This window comes from Streptopelia decaocto (assembly GCF_964273445.1).
Source record: "Streptopelia decaocto genome assembly, chromosome: 1".
NCBI lineage: Eukaryota > Metazoa > Chordata > Aves > Columbiformes > Columbidae > Streptopelia > Streptopelia decaocto.
The window spans coordinates 16,845,591-16,866,559 of record NC_138663.1 but is presented as its reverse complement, the minus strand read 5'-3'; the positions used below and the strand labels follow the sequence as shown (position 1 = coordinate 16,866,559).

At 37.6% G+C, this 20,969-nt stretch overlaps 1 protein-coding gene across 1 annotated transcript in view; it reads right to left on the bottom strand.

Annotated features, from left to right (window-relative positions):
* The window catches only part of CPNE8 (copine 8), a 101,439-nt gene that overhangs the window by 66,194 nt on the left and 14,276 nt on the right, over positions 1 to 20,969 (bottom strand). Inside the window, exons 3-5 of the mRNA XM_082063450.1 lie at positions 15,137 to 15,183; positions 6,315 to 6,418; positions 2,114 to 2,153 (exon numbers count right to left, since the gene is read on the bottom strand). Of these exons, the coding sequence (XP_081919576.1) occupies positions 2,114 to 2,153; positions 6,315 to 6,418; positions 15,137 to 15,183 (191 nt within the window). The remainder of the gene's footprint in view (positions 1 to 2,113; positions 2,154 to 6,314; positions 6,419 to 15,136; positions 15,184 to 20,969) is intronic.

The window sequence follows — 20,969 nt, the reverse complement described above, 5'->3', positions numbered from 1 at the left end:
CCACTGTGTTCTCTAACTGCTCTGACACTGCGACGCTGTTTCCATAGAGTCTTCTAAAATTGTTAAAATTTGTTTGAAAATACTCAACTCCTCATTAATTTTTAAAACCACTAGGCATGATACATTCTAAAATAACACCATTTTCTACACTGAAACCACATATTCCACAATTTTCTCTTCCTTTTGGTGCAGTTTCTCTGATTAATTTTTATTAGTTCCACAGTCTGTTATTAATTACAATTGTTCATTACTCTGTTCCTTTTTTCTTAAATGAGGAATCTACCATGAACAAAAAAGTCTAATTTCAGGTAGCCAGTTTTATAAGATTACGTTATTACAGCCAGCCACAATGGCAGCACTGTCTACTCTGGTTACTTCATACATCTGTTATAAAATTTGCTTCACTTGCTTCTCATTTTGCCAAATCTGAGTCACTGGAATTGAAACTCTCCACGTTGACTCTTTTTTCAATCCCCAAACTGTTCAACTGTCAAATGACACTGCCCAGTATTTCCAAAGGAATGGGTCAACAGCTGTTGTTAGGAACAGGAAGGATCTTATTCCACACAAAGTGACAACAACACATGAGATGTCTCACTATGCAAACACCTCTGGCCTGACATTTTTCAGAAACACCAAGCTCCCAGAGCACAGATATGAGTAAAATTCTGCTCACATCCCACCAACTCATTGCCCTAATCCTTGAGAGCTCCGTGAAGGAGGCGCAGGACACTGGCAGCAACAGGGACCATACAGACCAACCTTGAGCACTCGGGAAATTATGGAAATTAATTGCAATGGCTAAGAAACACATTTCTAGCTACCATCTTTCACAGGGCTCTCAGAGCTGTCTTTGTGTACATAATACTACATGGCAGAGTTTGGTGTCTTCAGCACAGATACCAAGTCTACATCAACTTGTACACATTTCCTCTTAGAGACAATGGAGGGAAACATATTTCTGCTATTAACGTTAATGTCTAAAGAATAAAGTTTCACTCCACACTTGAAGATTTGAGGAAATCTGCACTGTTGGTAAAACAGGACCTAATGTGTCTGAGTACGCTTAGCCTTCTATACTTAGAATGTAATGGCATATATGTAATTCACAATGCACTCAAATAGTCTTAAGACTATCTTTTGTGTGTGTGTTGGTTTTTTGTTTTGTTTTGTTTTCTGGTGGGCTCAGCAAGATACTAAAATCATCAATTCCTGTTCTAGTAATCAATTGAATCTAGGCTCTGTATTTCCATATATTTTTTGTTTGCACTTCAACAGTGACTAACTTGTGTCATTTTCTTAGAACTTCATTATGAGGTTTTTGTAGAAAAAAGTATGTTTGGGGAAAAAGAAAGAATTCAGACAAACCATTTACTACAGAAGTGCAAACAATCTCAGGCAGAAGCCCAGGATGAGGATTTATCCTTACTGAAGACACTACAGGGAAGACTTCTATTTTCTGCATCCTCTTATCTAGCATTGTAGTTATTCAGATCACCTTTCCACGATGACGGAGATGGAAAACAGTTTGTCAGGGGCTTTAAATCTTTACAGGGAGGATCTAACGGGAGATCAATGGCCAAAAGTCTTACTTTTTCACTGTGAACTGCACACACACCCCACATTCTTTCCATTATTCTATTTCCTTTGCTCCAGATTCTTAAAGGTTCTCTTAAGAAACTTCTCCTGTTTTTATTTTAAAAGAATCACTCAGAAGCTGCTAAATTCGACTCTCGTATCTCTAAAATCTAAAGTTAATATTTAAACCTTCCTCTTCAAGATGATATGAGCATAAAAGATTTCTACTAAATTAACTGGGACACAATCAAAGCCTGTTTATGGTTTAAAATTTTTAGGATGCGGAGAAGTATCAACAAAATGCAGCTTATGAGGTATCGAAAAAGGTATAAACGTGTGCTTAAATATGCTCTTTACAGGAGGAATGTCCCATTAAAATTATACTCACGAGCATTATGTATGTTATTAGCAACAGCACAATCACTGTATTTGCCTCCATGTATCTGGTATTACTTACAGTCAAAAGCAAATAAACATGTTTAGGAAAGCATAAGCAATTCAGCACAAGAAGGTATAATAGCAAGGTAAAACTTACATGTTTTGATAGGTTAGGACTCTTTGAGTCAACATCATAGCTTAAAAAAAAAAAAGGAAAGTTACATCAGAGTTGCCAGATGACAGATCTGAAGACAATGTAAAAAAAAAATAAATCATTAAAACAAACAAACAACACCCCCCACCCCTCCCCCATATACCACCAAAAAACCCCACCACAATTCTTTCACTGTTTCCATGGGTGAAATTCACACAAATAGATACGTGGATGGAAGTCTCACCAGTAAGGAAGACAAACTGAATCATCACAGATTACAGCACTACGGTTCACTAGCTCTTTGAAATGAAGTTAATTTTCAACAAAGTACAGGCTACCAAGAGAAACTATTGATACTCCTGTTTGAACAATGAAAGCTGCCAAAAATCACAACAAAAAATAAAAATTAATCTTAGAAAACAAACTAACATATGAATTATTTTCTTGGGTAATTTTTTAGTCATTTGACTAATTAAATTGTAATAACTGACAATAAACTAAATTGCTTTTAGCAAGAGTTTGACTTGTTTTCATCTCATCATAATCTTGTTATTCCTCCAGCTAGAAAATGTCATTGTTTCCCTTCCATTACCAAGTCAGATTTCAAAAAAAATTACTCTGTGAATCCAAGAGAGACTAAAAAACATAATATAATGAAAATACTGGGGCATTACTAATCTCTATACTTTCAGAGTCTTCCATCTTTATCAGATAATCCACAGTAATACTTTTATCAAATCCTACATTCAGATTCAATTGAAAAATATCTACATCCCTCTCCACCTCTCCTTCACGTTTCCATTCCCACCATGTGCTTTCTACCCCCGTGGTGGTGCTGCCACAATGGGTTGTTGGGATGTGGTATGGACCAGATCACAAATCAGGAACATGGTAACACATAACATAGCTAGATGTGGTGCCATGCAGTCAAAGTTTTAGAAACATATTTGTAAACAGAGGAACGACTATAAAATCCCTAACATAAATTTAAAAAATAGAAGTAATTGCATACTGTCTGATGAAATTTAACAGAAAAAAAAACCCAAGGGCCAGCTACAAAACTAAAACAAAGAACTACTTCACTGACAAATACAGTAACAAATCAAATACAAACAGAAAGGGGCCTGAGACATTGGTGGCTGTACAGTTTAGGAAGGGCGCTCAGGCTCATTTATCAGAACACCAAATATCAGATACACACTTGCCACTTGATTTTTGTTGCAACAAATATAAATTATATGACGTTTCTGTATATGAAAAATAACACTTTAGGCAACAGTAGTACATAATTTTGCTGAGGAACTTTAAAAAGGAAGCTTCCTAAAGATGCTTCTTTCCTAATCTAAATCAGAGGTTTAATCCATGAGTAGCTGTAAGAGTTTCACGTTTTTAACTCGAAGTTCTACAATACTTTGTTTCTCATCTGTCATTGTTACAGGGCTCTAAAGCAAATCCACAGACTATGGCTACATGGTCACTCGCAGGCAAACATCAATAACAGTTATTCAGCTTTGAGTTCAGAATAGACTTGTGCCCAGGTAATCCAGAACAGCAGCAGAAAGCAGTCAGGTCTTTCTGATAAGTACAGAGTGTGTTTGGTATTTACAGCTTTTCATCAATAAAAAAAACAGGAGTCTATTTCTCTGCTACACAAAGAATCAAACTGCAGACTGTATTTTCCCTTCCAGGACCAAGTCCTTTGCAGATAGCCCTTATTCAGAAGTTCTTTACAGGCTTTGCTTTCCTTGCCTAGACTGAGCTTAGCTTTCTCTTCCTTGATTCATTTATTTTGCTCGTCTCTTCTATTGCACTGTCTCCTCCCCATAACATACATGCATCCTGTGAAGAGCAAGAGGCAACAAAATCACAATTCCTACACAATCCCAACAGTGTCTTATTTCAGCAATGCTTTACCTACACTTGGAGGAGAATCCTTTATTCCACAAAGTAACTAGTGCTTACTTAAAGTTATTTTAAATAGCAGGCAACAGTTAAACACAGCAGATTTAATGACATTAAACCCAACTTCTAAAATAAAAAATAAAGTCTGCACCAGCACCAGGCTTCCATGGTGCAGATGAAAGAGTCTGTACCCAGCCATCTAGAAGCACCCTGTAAGCCTTCTTGGCACCGAGTGATTCCTTTCACTCCCTGAAATAGCTGAAGTCTAGGTGGAAACAGCCAGCTGCTATCTGTGTATTGAATGCAATGGAACTTTTCTTCCTCACTCATCCCTCCAACACTTCTTGTTTACTTAGGAAGCATTCTGACATGCTATAAAAAGACATTTTATGGCTAAAGAAAAATTAGACGTGTGGGGTTCTTTTTGTTTTCACAATACAGGAACTGCTGCCATTCAAGAGCATTTTAGTACACCCTGCTGGCAGCTTCAAACAATCAGCAAAACTACATGAAACATTATTAACATTGCTAACATAGAACTATCAAGAAATCATATTTTCTTCCACTGCTATGTGAAGAATCATCACTAATACGATCACTGCGCTACTTATTTTATGCCCTGCTAAATGTACAGATTGATCTGCATTCCAGAAACTTGGGGGTGGGAAACGAGACTGTAAGAGTCACTTTGAAGCAACTACTTGGGTAAGTAAATGGCACACTGAGACTAAAACCTAGAAGATTTTAAAACAGCTTTATGATGAACATGCTAGGAGATTTTAGGCTAATTATGAAGTCTTTCACAGAATGGTTGGGGTTGGAAGGGACCTCTGGAGATCATCTAGTCCAACCCACCTGCTAAAGCAGGTTCACCAGAGCAGATCACACAGGAATGTGTCCAGGCGGGTTTGAATGTCTCCAGAGGAGACTCCACAACCTCTCTGGGCAGCCTGTTCCAGGGCTCTGGCACCCTCAAAGTGAAGAAGTTTCTGCTCACGTTCAGATGGAACTGTGCTTCAGTCTGTGCCCGTTGCCCCTCATCCTACTGTTGGGCACCACTGAAAGGAGTCTGGTCCCATCCTCTTGACACCCACCCTTGAGATATTTATAAACATTGATGAGATCCCCTCTCAGCCTTCTCTTCTCCAGGCTGAACAGACCCAGCTCTCTCAGTCTCTCCTCATGAGAAAGATGCCCCAGACCCCTCATCATCTTCACAGTCCGCTGCTGGACTCCCTCCAGTAATTCCTTGTCCTTCTTAACCCGGCGAGCCCAGAACTGGACGCACTACTCCAGATGCAGCCTCACCAGGGCAAAGTACAGGGGGAGAAGAATCTCCCTCGACCTGCTGGTCACACTTTTCCTAATGTACCCCAGGATACCACTGGCCTTCTTGGAGACAAGGGCACGTTGACTCATGGTCAACCTGTTGTCAACCAGAACTCCCAGGTCCAGTTCAGCAGTGCTCATTGCCAGCAGTCAACCCCCAACCTTCTTCATCTGTTTTACTGTCTACATGATAGAAATGCAATAAATGCAGTTTCTATATCAAGGCAAACTTGCAATGTAACTGTAAATTGGGAAGCAATGGTACTACAATTTAGCACTACTATAATCAACACCTGAGTAATATTTGTCACAATTCCATAAAGCATATCAGAAGACCTCGGTCTTTAGGATTATAGATTATAAGAAGGGAGACTACACTGTATCTTTCTTGATATATTTATTAAGTAACTAACACAGGATTCTCCTAAATATTTCTCAAGAACAAATATACCGAAAAAAATAAAAATGAAAGCAGAATCTTGTGAAAGTGAAAATGAGATCAATTCCACCAGTGGAATGAAATTAGTAACTTCAGAATAATGTCAAAAGCCATCTACTTCTGGAACAACCGCTTTCATTTTAAAATCATAAAATTCAGTGCACTTAAATGCATACTGGCATTTATTTTAGTAATGAAAATGTTGGCTCTGTATTACTTTCACAGTATTTTATTTCTGGTATGTCCATACCTGTTTTAATGGCTATGCTGCAAGAATATTTTAACATTTTCACATACTTAGCTTTCTGTTTTCTAAAAGTAAGTAAGATTGTACTTAGACTAGTTAACACCTGCTAATTTCCTAAAACTTAGTCATGATTTCATTTATTTTCGAGGAAGCAAAGCTAAATCAATAATGCTTATTAATGTGTTCCATGTCAATAGACACTGTCTCTTTTCAAGTTATTTTATGCTGAACAAAACTTAATGAGTTTACAGAGGCTACATTATTAGAATCAAATATTGTTAACTTACAAATCAAATCGCAGATTCTCTCTTTCTTCAAAGAAGTAGTCCATTATAAATTTTCTTACAAAATCTGGATTTAAAGTATTATCAATTACTTCTGTTCTTCCAAACTGTAAAGAAAAAGTATATGTTTAAGCCACATGCTATAATGAAGTATAATTAAGCAGACTGTCAATATCAGCAATATGTGATATATGAGAGCACCTGTAAAAAATTCTCTTGAATAGATGCCATGAAAGAAAATGACTGTGTTCACATGAATCGATCAGTTATCTGTGGTTGAAGATAGACTGGTAGAAGATTTCATATTTCAATATAAAGTGTGGTGCACACCCTGTCCTGTACGACCTAAACTTTGTAAACATCAGCTCCCAAAGCTGATCAGAATCCACAAAAATCTGGGGAAGAAATGCAGTTAACACAAAAATCTACCAAAAAAATGACAACGGCAAGCAAAAGCTTTAAATATTAGGGAACATTAGAAGTGTATAATTTTTGCTCCTATTTCAGCTCAGCTCTCTCTTAATCTCCCCTCTCTCTGAGCTTTCGGCAAAATGCCTTTGCTTTCTTGGTGTTTACAGGAAGAACCACAGCTCTCATCAAGCTGAAACTACTTTAATTAAAACAAAACAAAACCCGCTTTTGATTGACATCAGTTCATACACATCACAAATATAGATGACTGAAAATATCAACATGATGGTTTTGTTCTTGTTTTAGCTGTTCTTTCAAGATTCTCAGAAAACGAACAAAAAAAAAAGTTATTATTGAAATGAGCATTTCATTTTGTCCTACACATTGAACATATCAAGAGAAATTTTAATATACCCTACTGAAAAGCTTTTTGACAGTCTGCTGAAAGATCATTGTTAAAGAGTCCTCAAAACTGCAATTTGGGACTAGAGGCTTTTGAATGACTCAAAGACTGCCAAGCACTTCATTGACAGAACTTAACTAAATCAATAAACATGGGTAAATCATAGAATCATAAAACAGTCTGGGTTGGAAAGGACCTTAAAGATTGCTTAGTTCCAATCCCCCTGCCATGGGCAGGGACACCTTCCACTAGACCAGGTTGCTCAAAGCCCCATCCAACCTGACCTTGAACACTGCCAGGGATGGAAAGAATAAACCTTGCAACTGAAGGTCTTTAAGACGCATTTCCTAAAAATGTTTTCACATCACAGATATGAATCTACCCACTGTAGCCTGCACAGAGCCCCTAAGCTTACAAAAGGACCCTCCCTGTTGTAAGGATAGTCCTTTGTCTCTTCATTGCAAAACTAAGCAACTTTCTTTCACTGCTTGATTCTTACTGAAATAAAATGGTAAGGAACTCCAGCCACATTATTTGCCTGCTTTAAAGAAACTCCATTACTGTCAGCAACTCTTTTTACTCCTTTGAATGACTGTGCATTCATGCATTCAAACTGCAGGGGACTGACTCCAAGCACCATTCTTTTACACAGGTCACCTGGAGAAGCAGGCCTGTATCTAAGAGGGCAACTGCTTTGCAAAAAGCAACCATCCACCCAAAGGTCTCAGGTACAATAAAATGTTCAACAAAAGTTAACACATCTTCAAGACACAGCTCTATAAAGTCTCAGGAAAAGGAACAATCCTCAGAAGTGACACAGTGGTGATCTGTATCTTTACAGAGTGTGCTTGAATCCTGTTGGGTACCTTCACTTCGGCTATGCTGTGAGATGTTCAATTGGGACAGTCTTATTCAGAGATCTCCATATTCCAGCACTTCCTATAAAAGACAGAGAAGCAAAACTATCTTCCCAATGAATGATATCACCTCAAAAAGGCAACGAATATTTAACATATAGTGTCAATTACCATACCACTTCGCCAAGACTTTACATCATTTCTTATAACCCAGATGGAGTGATACTCTGGTTTCACTGGAACCTTGATATCCCCTGCAAGAAAGCTTCTGAATATGTCCTAAGGCACAAATTGTTTAGAAAGTAAGATTACTCATTAGCAATCACTGTATTTCTTCAACTCCCCTAAGCTAAAGCACTAGCTACAAACAGGATAAGCACAAACATGGGCAGCAGAAATCTCCAGAAGCTCTCCAGAGTGATGAAGATACTGGATATTCAAAATAAAATCCCCGAGTCTCTTAAGAGAGGACTAGCACAGGATGCACATGATTCCAAAAACAGATCAAAACATGAATAAATAGTTCAATCTTTACAGTTTGTTTCAGATGAAACAAGTCAGTCCCTTTAAAAATTATTCAAGATATTCTCTGAAACACTGGGATAAAGTTCACAGACAGATTGCTGTAACAAAAAAACCACCCTCTTGAACCAGCACAGGTGAGTACTATGGCCAAGTTTTAAGCAATGAGAAACAATAGCAGTGGTAGGAAGTTGGCATTTCTATGGGAATAAGTATGGCTGGAATAAGTATGGCCTGGGCTAAAGGGCCTTTCTGTCCCCTCTGAATAGCTGCATTCAAATTTTATATACAAAGTCTCTGATCAGTTTCCAGGTCAAATAAATCTCAATGTTTATGAATAAAATCTTCCCCTGTCAGCCGCACGCTTTATAACACTCAACATTTTTGGAGCCAGGAAAAACTGAAAGCTGGAATGGCTGATAAAATGAAATATGCAGCAATATCTAAGCATTTAGTACTGTTTGAAGGTATGCATTGAAAATGAGAAGCTACTCTCTGACAAAAGCCAGTAAACAGCAGTTCATCAAACCAGGGATGAAAAATGAAAACAATGGGGTCATAAGGACCATCTGGTTTGCAGTTCTGAACAGGAAAATATCTCATCTGTGTATTTTTTCCTCTCAAGTGTCCTATTTCTTCCATTTGCACTCTTAGAGCAAAATGCCCAAATTCTCTCAAAGACAAGATTCAGCTGCATAAAGAGGAGATTTACCCTCAGTAGTGAAGCAAAGGACTCTGGGCCTTCAAAAAGAAATCCAAACATGAGTGCATTGTAACTGGTGAAGCTACCAGTGGCACAGCAGGCCTACAAAAAATACTTACTAGGTTCGGCTAATCTCTCGTGCTATGTCCAACAGAATCAGATACACATATACAAAGATATCCATGAAAATATCTCCCACCCTGTGCAGACTCAAGTAGCAAATTGTCCTGGGAGACTCCTTAATCACCAGTCAGGAAAGGAAAGGTTACTGAAGATCAGTACAAGCTTGAAGGAGAACAAGAGTATCTCCAATCATGTGGGACCTACATTTCTATATACATGGAAGACACAGAGGAACAAGGAACACAGGGAGCTGTAGCCTAAGAAAGTTTACTTTCTGCTGCCAAAGTCATCATCTAAACTGAAAAGCACAAACCCAAAATAAATGAGCTCAGAGCATAACTTGTCAAGAGTCCGTCTAGGGGCATTAATACCTTTCCTGACAAACCTCTGGCTCGACACCTTGATAAACACATCATTTTCTTGATCCTTCTTGAAATAGCAAAGGCAGTTTGCACAACAGGAGGATATACTTGACTTCGCAAAAGCCATTCAGGAGAAATGTAATGGTTAAGGAAAATGGGAAAGAATCACAGAATACTTGAGGCTGGAAGGGAACTCGGGAGATTGTCCAGTTCCACCTTTCTGCTCAATGCAGGATCAGCTAGAGGAGGTTGTCCAGTCAAGGTTTTGAGTATGTGCAAGGACAGAGACTCCGCAACCTCTTCAGGCAACCTGTTCCTGTGTGTTATCACCTCCACAGGAAAAATTTTTTTGTCTTATATTCAAATAGAATTTTCTGTATTCAGTATGTACCCACTAACTGCTGTCCTTCCACTGGAAAGAGCTGAGAATAGCCCATCTCTTCCTTCTTTACAGTCTCACACCAGATACTTACAAACATGGATAAAATGTAAACCTTCTCCAAACTGAAGAGGCCCAGCTCTCTCAGCCTCTCCTGAGACAGGCTCCAGTCCCTTTAACATCTTAGTAGCCCTTTGCTGGACCCATTCTGATATATCCATATCTTTCTCATACATGGGAGGTCAGCACTGGACACAGGACTCTAGCTGTGGTCTCACTGGTGCTGAGGGCAAGGGTCACCCACTTGACCTGCTGGCAACACTGTCCCTAATGCAGCACAGGATGTTGGGCTTCAACACTCAAAACTTCCCCATTCACTCAGATGGAAGGTACTAAGGGACTGGGGATATGACTGGAGAAGGACAGACAGATATCAATTAAAATCTCAGCTTAATTTATACAGCCTTGTGGACTCTCTCACAAAGTTCAACAATGACAAATTCAAAGTCTTGTACTGGTACTGGGGACTAACTGGTGGGGCATGAGCTGTGCAGAAAAGGTCCTGGTGCAGCCATGACCAACAACACATTGGATGGTATGAGCGTCAGCACAGCCAGCAGATCAAAGGCAACATTTATTCCCCCTCTATTCAACATATGTGGAGCCCCACCTGGAAAACTGGGTACAATTTGGGTCTCTAAATACAACTGAATCAACGGATTGGAGGAAGTTCAGTTAAATGGACCCTAAGGAAAAAAAACAAAACCAAAAAAACCCAACAACAACCACCATAGAAAACCACAAACAAAGCCCGAAACAAAACAAAAACACACACAAAACCCCACGATCATCAGGCTGTATCACACAACTTCAGGAAAAGCCAATGAAGCTCAGTTTGTTCAACTTGTAGGTTTACAGAGAAATCTGTTTCTACTACCATCTTCCACTACCTAAACAGCATTATAGAATACAGAGCCAAACAGTTCACAGAGAGCACAACCAAAGGAGAAGATGCAATAGTCAAAAGGTGCAACGAAGGAAATGATGAAGGGATATAGGGAAACATTCTTCCAGAAGGAGTGATTCAGCACTGGAATGGGTCCCAAAGAGCTGTGCGGTCTCTGTCATGAGAGAATTTAAAACCTTAGCTGGGAAAGGACTTAAGCAACCTGGCCCAACTTTGAAGATGGCTTTGCATGGATCAGGAGACTGAACCAGACAGAGCACATGAGTAGGAGGGTGGATAACACAAAGGTTTTGTTCACCTAAATTATTCCATGATTATGTCATATTTCGTATCTCGGGTTTTTTGGTTTTATAGTTCCATTAGAAATAGAACTATGCATGAATTCAAAGGGAAAGTTACTTCAAAAGGAAAAATATAATTATGACACCTAAATGTCAGTTTTAATTTTTTAAAACAGTAAAATATCAAAAATTTATAAGTACTTTTTGTCCCTTCAAATATGCATTTATTTTCAGTAAACTGTATTTCACTTTACACTATAACCATGTTACACTTAGGAAATCTTTTGGACTTGATTTAAAATGCATGACAGAAGTCTATCGGTAAAAGAAGAGAAATATGGAATATGCTGATGATTAAATCACATGGAGACAAGAGAAGGCCCAACAGAATGCATGTTACACTTCTACCTTTATCTCCTCATCAGTTACACTGAAATGGTTACAAAACTCGAGAGATGGAATTCAGTGCCACTGCTAACTTTAAATTACATTTGTTTTAATTGAGGTTTCAGTTTTTTTGGTCTGTTTACTTTTTTCCCCAAGGGCTACACAAATGATTATTTCACATGAGACTAATATAACTAATTGCTTTACTGACAAATTACTATTAAAATTTGTTTTACAGATGACATTAAAATGCTGGCCTCTATAAACCACCAGCCTACACTTTACAGCTAAAGGAAGCATCATCTTTTAAAATCTGTTTTCTCAATTTAAGCAGAACAGGTTATTTCTATAATCTAGTCACTTGCAACTAATAACATAGCTGCTAATTAATTAGTTCTCCACATGGCCTAGTTTCCCCACTGACAGTTGTGTAAAGCTAAAATCTTAACATGGCCAACAAGCAAATACGTCTGGAAATGTCATTCAGGAGAGAAACAGAATCAATTTAACTAGTTAAAGGAAAATATATGTTCAACAAAAAAAAATAAAGAACAGAGTCCCCCTTCTGGCTTTCCTGACATGGAGGGTCTTTGTCACCTCATACTACAAGCTCTCCTGGTAGAAGGGGTTTTTAAAATTTATTTAGCCATTTGAATCTTTATAGCATCTCAATTTAACTGATCCAGCCTAATGGGCTATGAGGAAAATCATAACCTTCATCATAACATCAGAGTTATAAAAGACTAGCAAGGGGGTAAGTCCAATATTAAAGATACAAAGCAACTATTGTAACTATGAGGGTTTAACCCATTCCTCTGCTAAACACCTTCTATATGAATTCTCTGAATTAATTCTTGCTTCAACTTTATGGCTGTGAGCCTTGTGTGTGTGCGTGTGTGTGGTCGGGGTTTTGTGTGTGTGTGTGTGTTGGGTTTGGGTTTGGTTTTTTTGGTTTGGTTTGGTTTTGGTTGGTTGGGTTTTTTTGCTTGTTTTCTTCTCTTTTCTTTAATTTACAGTGTTTTACCACAACTGCAATTAAATTGTTCCAATAATTAATCACCACCATTGTAAAAAGTAAGTTCTTGTTTCTTGCCCGATTTTTATTTCACTTCCTTTTTCATCTGTCGGATCTTTCTACACCTTTGTTAGACTGAGATGTTTTCTATTATGAAATTAATGTTCTTAGTGTTGATATTTACATCTGACTACAATTATCCTTAACTCACTCTTTCATTATGTAAATAATTTGACCTTAAGTTTTTCAGTGTAGCATATGTTATTTAATCTTTTAATAATTCATTACTTTTAACTTAGTCTTTTTTCTTTTAAACATCTTCCTTGAAATGTGAACAGTCAGAATCTAGTACTCTGTTACAATTCTAGGTAACTAAAAAAATGGTTTAAACTATCACTAGGTTCTTGGCTCTGATCTAAATGGCTTTTGAAAATTAGGTAACACTCTCCATTGGAAGCTCGCTGCACAAAACAGTATATAAACACACAACAAAAGATAACGCTCTTCTTAGGGTTTGTGATCTAGCTTCCCTACACATTGAATTGTGAAGACACAAATGCATAATGAACAAAAAGACCTGAAGAATGGGAAGCCATGAACAATTTTAGAAGACACAATGGAAATTTACAGAGGATATAAAATAACATTTGGCACCTCACAAAGTTGGAAATCAGCATGATGAGGACCAGTGAGAGAACAGACTTCCAGACAGGTACACAAATTTAATTTGCATCCAATGCATTCTTACAGTAGGTGGACCAGAGGCTCAGAGCCTTGCTCCATTGGCAGTTCCGTAACACGCACCACTGGTGGATATTGCCAGTAAAACTGCAGTTGGTTGAGTATTTTACAATGTCTATTATTTATTTAGCATTCACCTTTGAAGTGCTCCCTCTTGTTTTCAAGATTAACACCCGCTTTGAAATGGAGAAATTCAGATTCTTTCAATATATTATTTAAGGCTTCTGTAGTTAACAGTAAGTTATACCTGGCCATATTTCAAATGTATCCTCACAAAGTAAGGGAAAGTAAATATTTTAAAACCAAAACTCAGATTCTGATTATGCATTTGTTGCCAATTATATTAATGAAGATACCCTAATACTGTAAGTGAAAACAGGGAAACTGTTTTGAAAAACAACACCCTCTTAAATTCGAGAATGAAACATTTTAATTCTCTGCTGAGAATTTGGTGTGCAAGCAAAACACTGGGTAAAACCACTGGAATCTGTACCACAGAGAAAGAAGAGTCAATGCCCAGAAAACAACTACTCTTCATTAAGTGAAGGGTTTGATTTAACCACGGTATTGAATCCATCTGAATAGCTCAGCTGAAGGGGGGAAACAGCACACTTCTAGACTAGAGTGCTAGTGAAATTATGGAGAATATGAAATGATTTACTGTATTTACGATCCCCAAGCATCTTCTGCAGTGTTCAAAAGAAAGTGATTAGGCAAAAGAAGGAAGAGAACTATGCTTAAAAGGATATGGAACAGAAACAAGGTAAAGTACGTTGCCATAACTGAGAACCATTCTTTAACATCTACACATATCATCAGGGGCTTATTATTTGTCTCAGTTTCATCTTCTCCAAACAGTTCCAGGTGACTTCCACCTCCACAAACTAGTAAAATATTAAGTGTTTAAATGCAACAAAATGGACACATAATATGGAATTTTACTGAAATTAATGCATTCGCCACTGCAGGCAGAAAAAGCACAAAACTAAAGATATGAGATTACACATCTAATGTAATTAATCTTCTACCTAACACCTTATTTTTTATCACTGGTATAAATAGAATACATCACAACATATAATATGCAGTCCTGACTCAACCCCTCTATCATGCCAACCTCTGAATTTTGACTGTCATAACAGCTACTAGGAATGGGATTCTACTCACCGAACTTTACATCTGACATAGTCAAAAGTGTAGGCTTCTGATCATCACTTGAAGGCATTTCTAAAGAATGATTCATCTGATCTAATGCAGACATCTAAATTAGGTCTGATGAACTGCCCTCAGGATGTTATCTCTTTCCATTAACTATAAATAGTTTAAACAGTCAACTGAGTTGTAGGTATGTATATGTAGACCTTCTCCAGACGGTTGAGATAGAGATAATATATACATATTTTCTAGCAACTATCATGTCAAAAGTCTGCTTTAACTCCTGTAGTTCCCAAACCGACATGATAACCACATGCCAAAGTGCATCACCTAGCCAAGATACTCTCTAGTGAGTGCAAAGATACAATACAAGCAATAATATTGCACACTGCCATGTTCAGGTGTTCTTGCTTTGGTCACGGAGATAAGACTCCTGTTGTTCAGCATGGCATTCAAGAGGCAAGTGGCCGGCCTTAAGTATACTCAAAACATTTATGCATCTATGAATATGCATCTTACCTCTCTCCATTCTTTGTTTCCAATGGCTTGTGTGTACAAAACACAGACTGTGAAAAGAAAAAAACATTTGGTCATTTTCAGAATGTATCATATTCTTAAATTAAGTGCACCAATTTGGTAGTCTCTCTGCTGATGAAATTAGTAACTAGGACAATCAAATAGTAACATGTTTTTTTCTCAGTTTTCAGTATGCCTAATGAGATCTGGCAAAAATACCGTCTAGTAGGGTTGTTCTAAAATGGGAGGCAACGCTTAAGCTTGACCTCCAGCAAATCACTTGACAATCCTCAGCAGTAAAATTGGATAAAAGCAGGTCTTCGTTAAACGTGGATGGCCTGGCTATCCTAGTTAATCTAATGCATAATTACCCTAAATTATGATTCCTTCAAGAGATGAAAGAATTAAAATAAAAACAAATGAGAACCCTACTGGAAAAAAGAGACAGCGGAAATAAAAGTGGAAAAAAATAAAAAATAACTTCTCAGGTTTTCTTCATTAATTCTGCTTCAAGTTATTTATATGTATTGAACCATCTTGCATATGCACCCTTTTTTAAAAAATAACAAAACTAAAACATAATAAAAAATAGCATCAATGAAGTTTGTCAGCCTAAGCTGTTTTTGAAAGACCAGGCAGCATAATCCCACAGGCACGACTCTCCTCACGGATCTGGCTTTCCAGCACAGAACCCACTACACATCAATCTCCAGCTTCCCTCAGAGGGACTGGTGACTGAGGCACAGTGATTATAATCAGGTCTGTTAAACACTACTATGGGCACGAATCTTTTGCACTGAAGGAGTGATTTAAACTTTATTTGCTACAGTCTTGACCTAGTTGCAGCTAACAACCATAAAGCAGTTTTTACCTGAAACTCCACTACAAACCTTTTCTAAATGGTGGAAATACTGAGATTTTAACACTTTTTTCCTGACAAATTCTTCTCCTGTACTGATCATTATTTTTTAGCAGAAGGTTAAAAATAATACTGTTTTGGGTAGAAGCCTGGTTTTGTTCTGAGTGAAGTCAGAATCATCAACACACCAAAGCAGAAATGAATTCAAGCTTCAAACTACATTTCCTTCTTTCTTAAAAGGTATTTGCTCCACACACACGCACACACAAAAATCCCATTAGGCAGTAGCAAATAACAGGAAGGACAGAAAAAAGAAAGTTCAATTATTTAGCTCACACAGAACCTAAAAGTTAACACAATTAAACTTTTTTTTTCCCCAAGTAAGATGTCTTGTAGAAGAAAAAGCTTTTACAAAATTTCAAAATAATTCTCTGGAGATGTCTGTCTTTCTTCATTTACTCTAAATGAAACCTTGGGCAATCATACTCCCAGCTTTGGTTCCTGCTCATAGTAGGGTGAATCCACACCAACAAGCCTATTTTTACAGCACACTCTGGAGTAGATTGCTGAACTATATCACACAAAGTTACATGGGAAAAATGTGATAAAACAGAGTGAAATTAAAGCTATGAAATCAGCTACAGAAGTCTCTCAGGGTTACTGAACTTCTGACGAACCTTTGCATCTAGTAAAATCTGTGCCAAGATAACCCGAGAAGAAGGGTATGTTTCCAAATGAAGTTTCCAAAGATAAAAAACAAGCAAAAAAATATTCTCTGGAATTACTCCTACTGCTACCACAGAGCCAGGTAGGCTCTCACAAACATTCCTTTCACTTTTCTCATTGGAAACTTTAAAAAGTTTTTTAAACTAACGTTACCAATTCTGCATTAATTAATATTTTCCAATTTTCAATAGTATTTTCCAAGAATATAAATATCTTACTAATTTCAAAAGCAGATAAAATTGTGGATTTTGTTTATTTTGCCAAGAACTTACATCTAAGTTTTCCTTTAGAAACGTTTCATACCTATAACCACAGTTGAGAATGGAACTGGAATTTATTAAGAGGAAAAGCCACTCTTTACAGATAATGTGCATTTTTGCTATTCAGATAATGGTATTGTCCAGATTTTTCTTAAATGTAATAGTTTTTCCATATTGATTTGCTGCTTTATTTTTTGTACTACATCCTGCCCTGTGCATTAGTGTTAATACAGTGAATCAAGTAACAATTGTTCATTGCAGCTGTGGAACAAAAAGAATATTAAAATATGAGAGATTTAATATTGAGGAGAAGAAAGCAACAAAACAACTGTAAAATATCCACTACCATCAAATTTTCAGACAAGAAACATCCTGACACTACTTTATTTGGCTTCATAAACTAGGGAGATAAAAGATCATCTATGAACAAAAAAACTAAAAAAGATTACTGGAGGATAATTTCAGTCTTCTATCACGGTTGACGAGATGGGAGTCACGCAATATAAAAGGGTTAAAAACCAGGTGTATAGCTCAACCTTAAAACTAATTCAGTCCCTTCTTCTACTCTTACTTTTTGGAAGGCTGCTCTCAACTGTGTGTCTGTCAGAATCGTAGTTTCCAAATTCAGTTTCTTCATAGTCAGTTTACTTTTGTTTTTTTTTTAAATCTTTGGAGCACTCAGAGCAGGCAATGCTATCATTCTCACATTTTCATTGCTGAGGTATTAGTAGATTTCTACTCCCCTTCACTACCAGTGGCTCCTCAAGTGCTTCCAAAGGTATATCCCAGGAGTTGGACCACCTCTCTAGTTTAAGAATCATTTGTATAAAACCTTTAATAAGGCAAAAAAAGCTTAGAATTGTAGTATGACTAGCCATTTTCTGATCTTTTCCTAGGCTGCAGATTAAATATAATGAAGATGAAGACTAATAATTATATCATATAATATTTAAGTACAAGGTGAAAGTTTGATAGTGATACATACACGTGCATCTCAAACTAACATTTCACAAAAAACACCAGTGCTAACGAAAGCTATAGAAAAGATGCACATTCCAGATTTTCTGATAAATACTTTGCAAATTCCAACTAATTTAAAAACTTCGATCTTTCCTCTAAAACTCACACCAGAACTTTTCAAGAAACCGTCCATGACACCAGTCTCCATCAGTGGTAAGATTCATTATCCCTAAAGGCTCTTGGAGAGAAGGTTTTATGAAAACCTTGATATCATACTAATAGCAATAATCCCTCAAGAACTTATTCAAAGTCAGATGCAGCTGGAGAAATACAGATTAAAATGCTGAAGTTGATCTAAAGCACTTGAACTGGTCAAACCAGAGATCTAGGGCTTCAAGAAGCAATGAGGTTTTATTCTTTTTTTTTTAAGCCGAAAACAGTCAATAGCATTGTTATGTGGGAGGGGAAGAAATAAAGTGGGAAAACCAGGAAATTCTTAAGTTTCAAAAGCCAACACATCATGCAACCTCATCCTAAGATGGAGCTGAACACCTGGTTGTTCTTTTGTCATCTGGAAAACTGAGGGAACAACGAGGAAGTTCAGAGCAGCGCACTGATGAAGAGTAACACGCTCTGACAAGGCAGGTGGCTGAGAAACCCTTTTGGAAGGCTTTGCCATATAAACTCTTCCGAGGGATGATACATCCATACCTGATAGTCAGAAATATTTAGTAATTACATTTAGTAATTTTTAACTCTGGAAGATGATACCACAGTGTAAAATTCAAGGTAAATTTAATGAAATCATGCAATGAAGAAGTGGTGGAAGCATCAACAGTTGTCACTCAGTTGTAGATTCGGTTCCCCAAATATTATAGTCTGCACCTTCTTATTTTCCCAGCTAGCTTGGGCTTCTCTTGCCCTACACTGGTCCTTTACCATCCAATGCATGTATGTTTACCCTTTAGCCTGGCAACTACTGTTACATCCAAACTGCCCACCTCAGTTTTCCCAAACAAAACATCTATTCCCCTTCAAGGAAGTCTTAGCCACAATAAATCAGCCTTCTGCCCATGATACCTAAATCTTTCCACAATCCTGCACCCAGTTCTAGCAGGGACTCCCCATTACTCTTCACCAAACAGCTTCTGTACTTTCTAGACAGAGTTTCCTGAAGGTCCCTTTGTCCCAACTGACATGACATTCTTCTCATTGCTACTCTCTTCCATGGGCAGATCCTTCAGGGGAAGTTTTTACCTCTCCACTCTTTCAAATCAGACTTTTTCTATTATCATACTTGGGAGTCACAGGGCTCTAAAAGGAGAGGATATTCCATCCTGATCATGGTGCTGCCACCACAGCTGCACAGTGGCTCCGTTTGGTTAGCCAGTGCATGGGAAGAAAATGATTCTGCCTGTCTTTAGACAAAGAAACAGGCTAAATTCATTAATCTGTATCACCTTTGCAGGTTTTATCCCTGCCTCATCAAGGAAGCACTGCTTTAGCTCATTCTCTCCAATAAAATAATAGAAAAATTGGTTTTCTCAAAAATATTCCTAAAAAAAGTCTCCAAACTGGAAGAACAGAATGATCCAAATGCTACAATTAATCAATATATATGACTTGCTTAGACACCACAGAAGAGAAAGCACAGCCAGTAAGAGATTTTGGTATTGTTTAAAATACTTCATGAGCAAGGGCTATCTAAGTCTGTCCCATCTATAACTAATATCCCTGTACTATTTCTGTAACTTGCCTCTAGTAAGGCAAAGTGCCAGATTCCTCTTGGCATGAATATTCTAGATTGCAGAGAAGTGGTCAGAATTGGAATAAAAACTGAGTAGCAATTACAGTATCAAGAAAAGGCTAAGCAAACCTACCAAGAGAACCAGAGAAATTGCAATTTCCTTTTCAATTTCAGGAGAAGGCTGTTCATGTGGACACGTGAGTCAACTATAGGCATGTGTGTCCCTCTCTAAGGAAAAGACCAAGATGATAAAATCAGATTTTCACTATCAGTATGATCCCTAGATAACTGCACTGGCATTTGAAAAGCATATCAGAAGTGGCCTAGTCACATCCAATAAGACCTCAATGCACAGAGTGACTCCACATGATTTTACATTGTATGACATCTAATGGCTGCAAATTCACTGGGTATAAAAGTGGATCTTGTGAAAGTGGTACGATGCTGGTTTTGACACCTTTTTAGCTAACAGGATAAAGTTACTGTATACAGACCAGCCTAAGAATGGTCTTCTGTCCATACAAATCGACACTCAGAAATGTTATCCTGACACACTTCCAAGTGCAGAAAAGAACAGCACTTTTGATAATACACCCTTACCCCTTTTCACTTTTACAGTAGGGCCATATCTCCTGCTCAACTAAAGGACACTGGGAGCAAACAAACTAAATTGGCTAATAAAAAATCCTGCAGAATACTAAAACTAAATTTACACTGTTTGGAGAGTACCCACAATCAGAACTGCTTTGCCAAGTAATTTGTTGAGTGCCAATACTGACATTGAAAATAACATGAGACACATACAAGCGTCTGGGCATGTAACCATGTCCTGATGGGATATACTTGAATACTGAGGCATGTGACAGTACGAAACATTTAGGTACTTTTGTGAGAGTGTTTGTCTGTTCTTAACCAAAAGTTTCTTGAGAGAGTCTTCACAGCAGACTTCTAATGGGAAAAGCTTCTCCTTCCTGGGGAAAAGCTGCATGAAGTTAGGATTACCTTTGACATTCCTAATCTATAGAACATATTTTTTAAAAAAGGAGACATAGGCAATACAGTGCTTCTGGTGTAAGGTGATCTTGCAGAAGCAGAATTGCATGTCTTGAATATTACTGGTTTTTAGTTGACTAATAAAAACCTCAGTTGTCGAGGTTAAGGAATTCTGAAGAGTGGTCAGCGACCTGTTGCCCCGATAGACTGAATTCAGAAATCTTTACTGAATCAAGGCACCTTTCAACAAAAGTGATGAGGCGTCTAGTTTTTAAGTTTAAATATTATTAG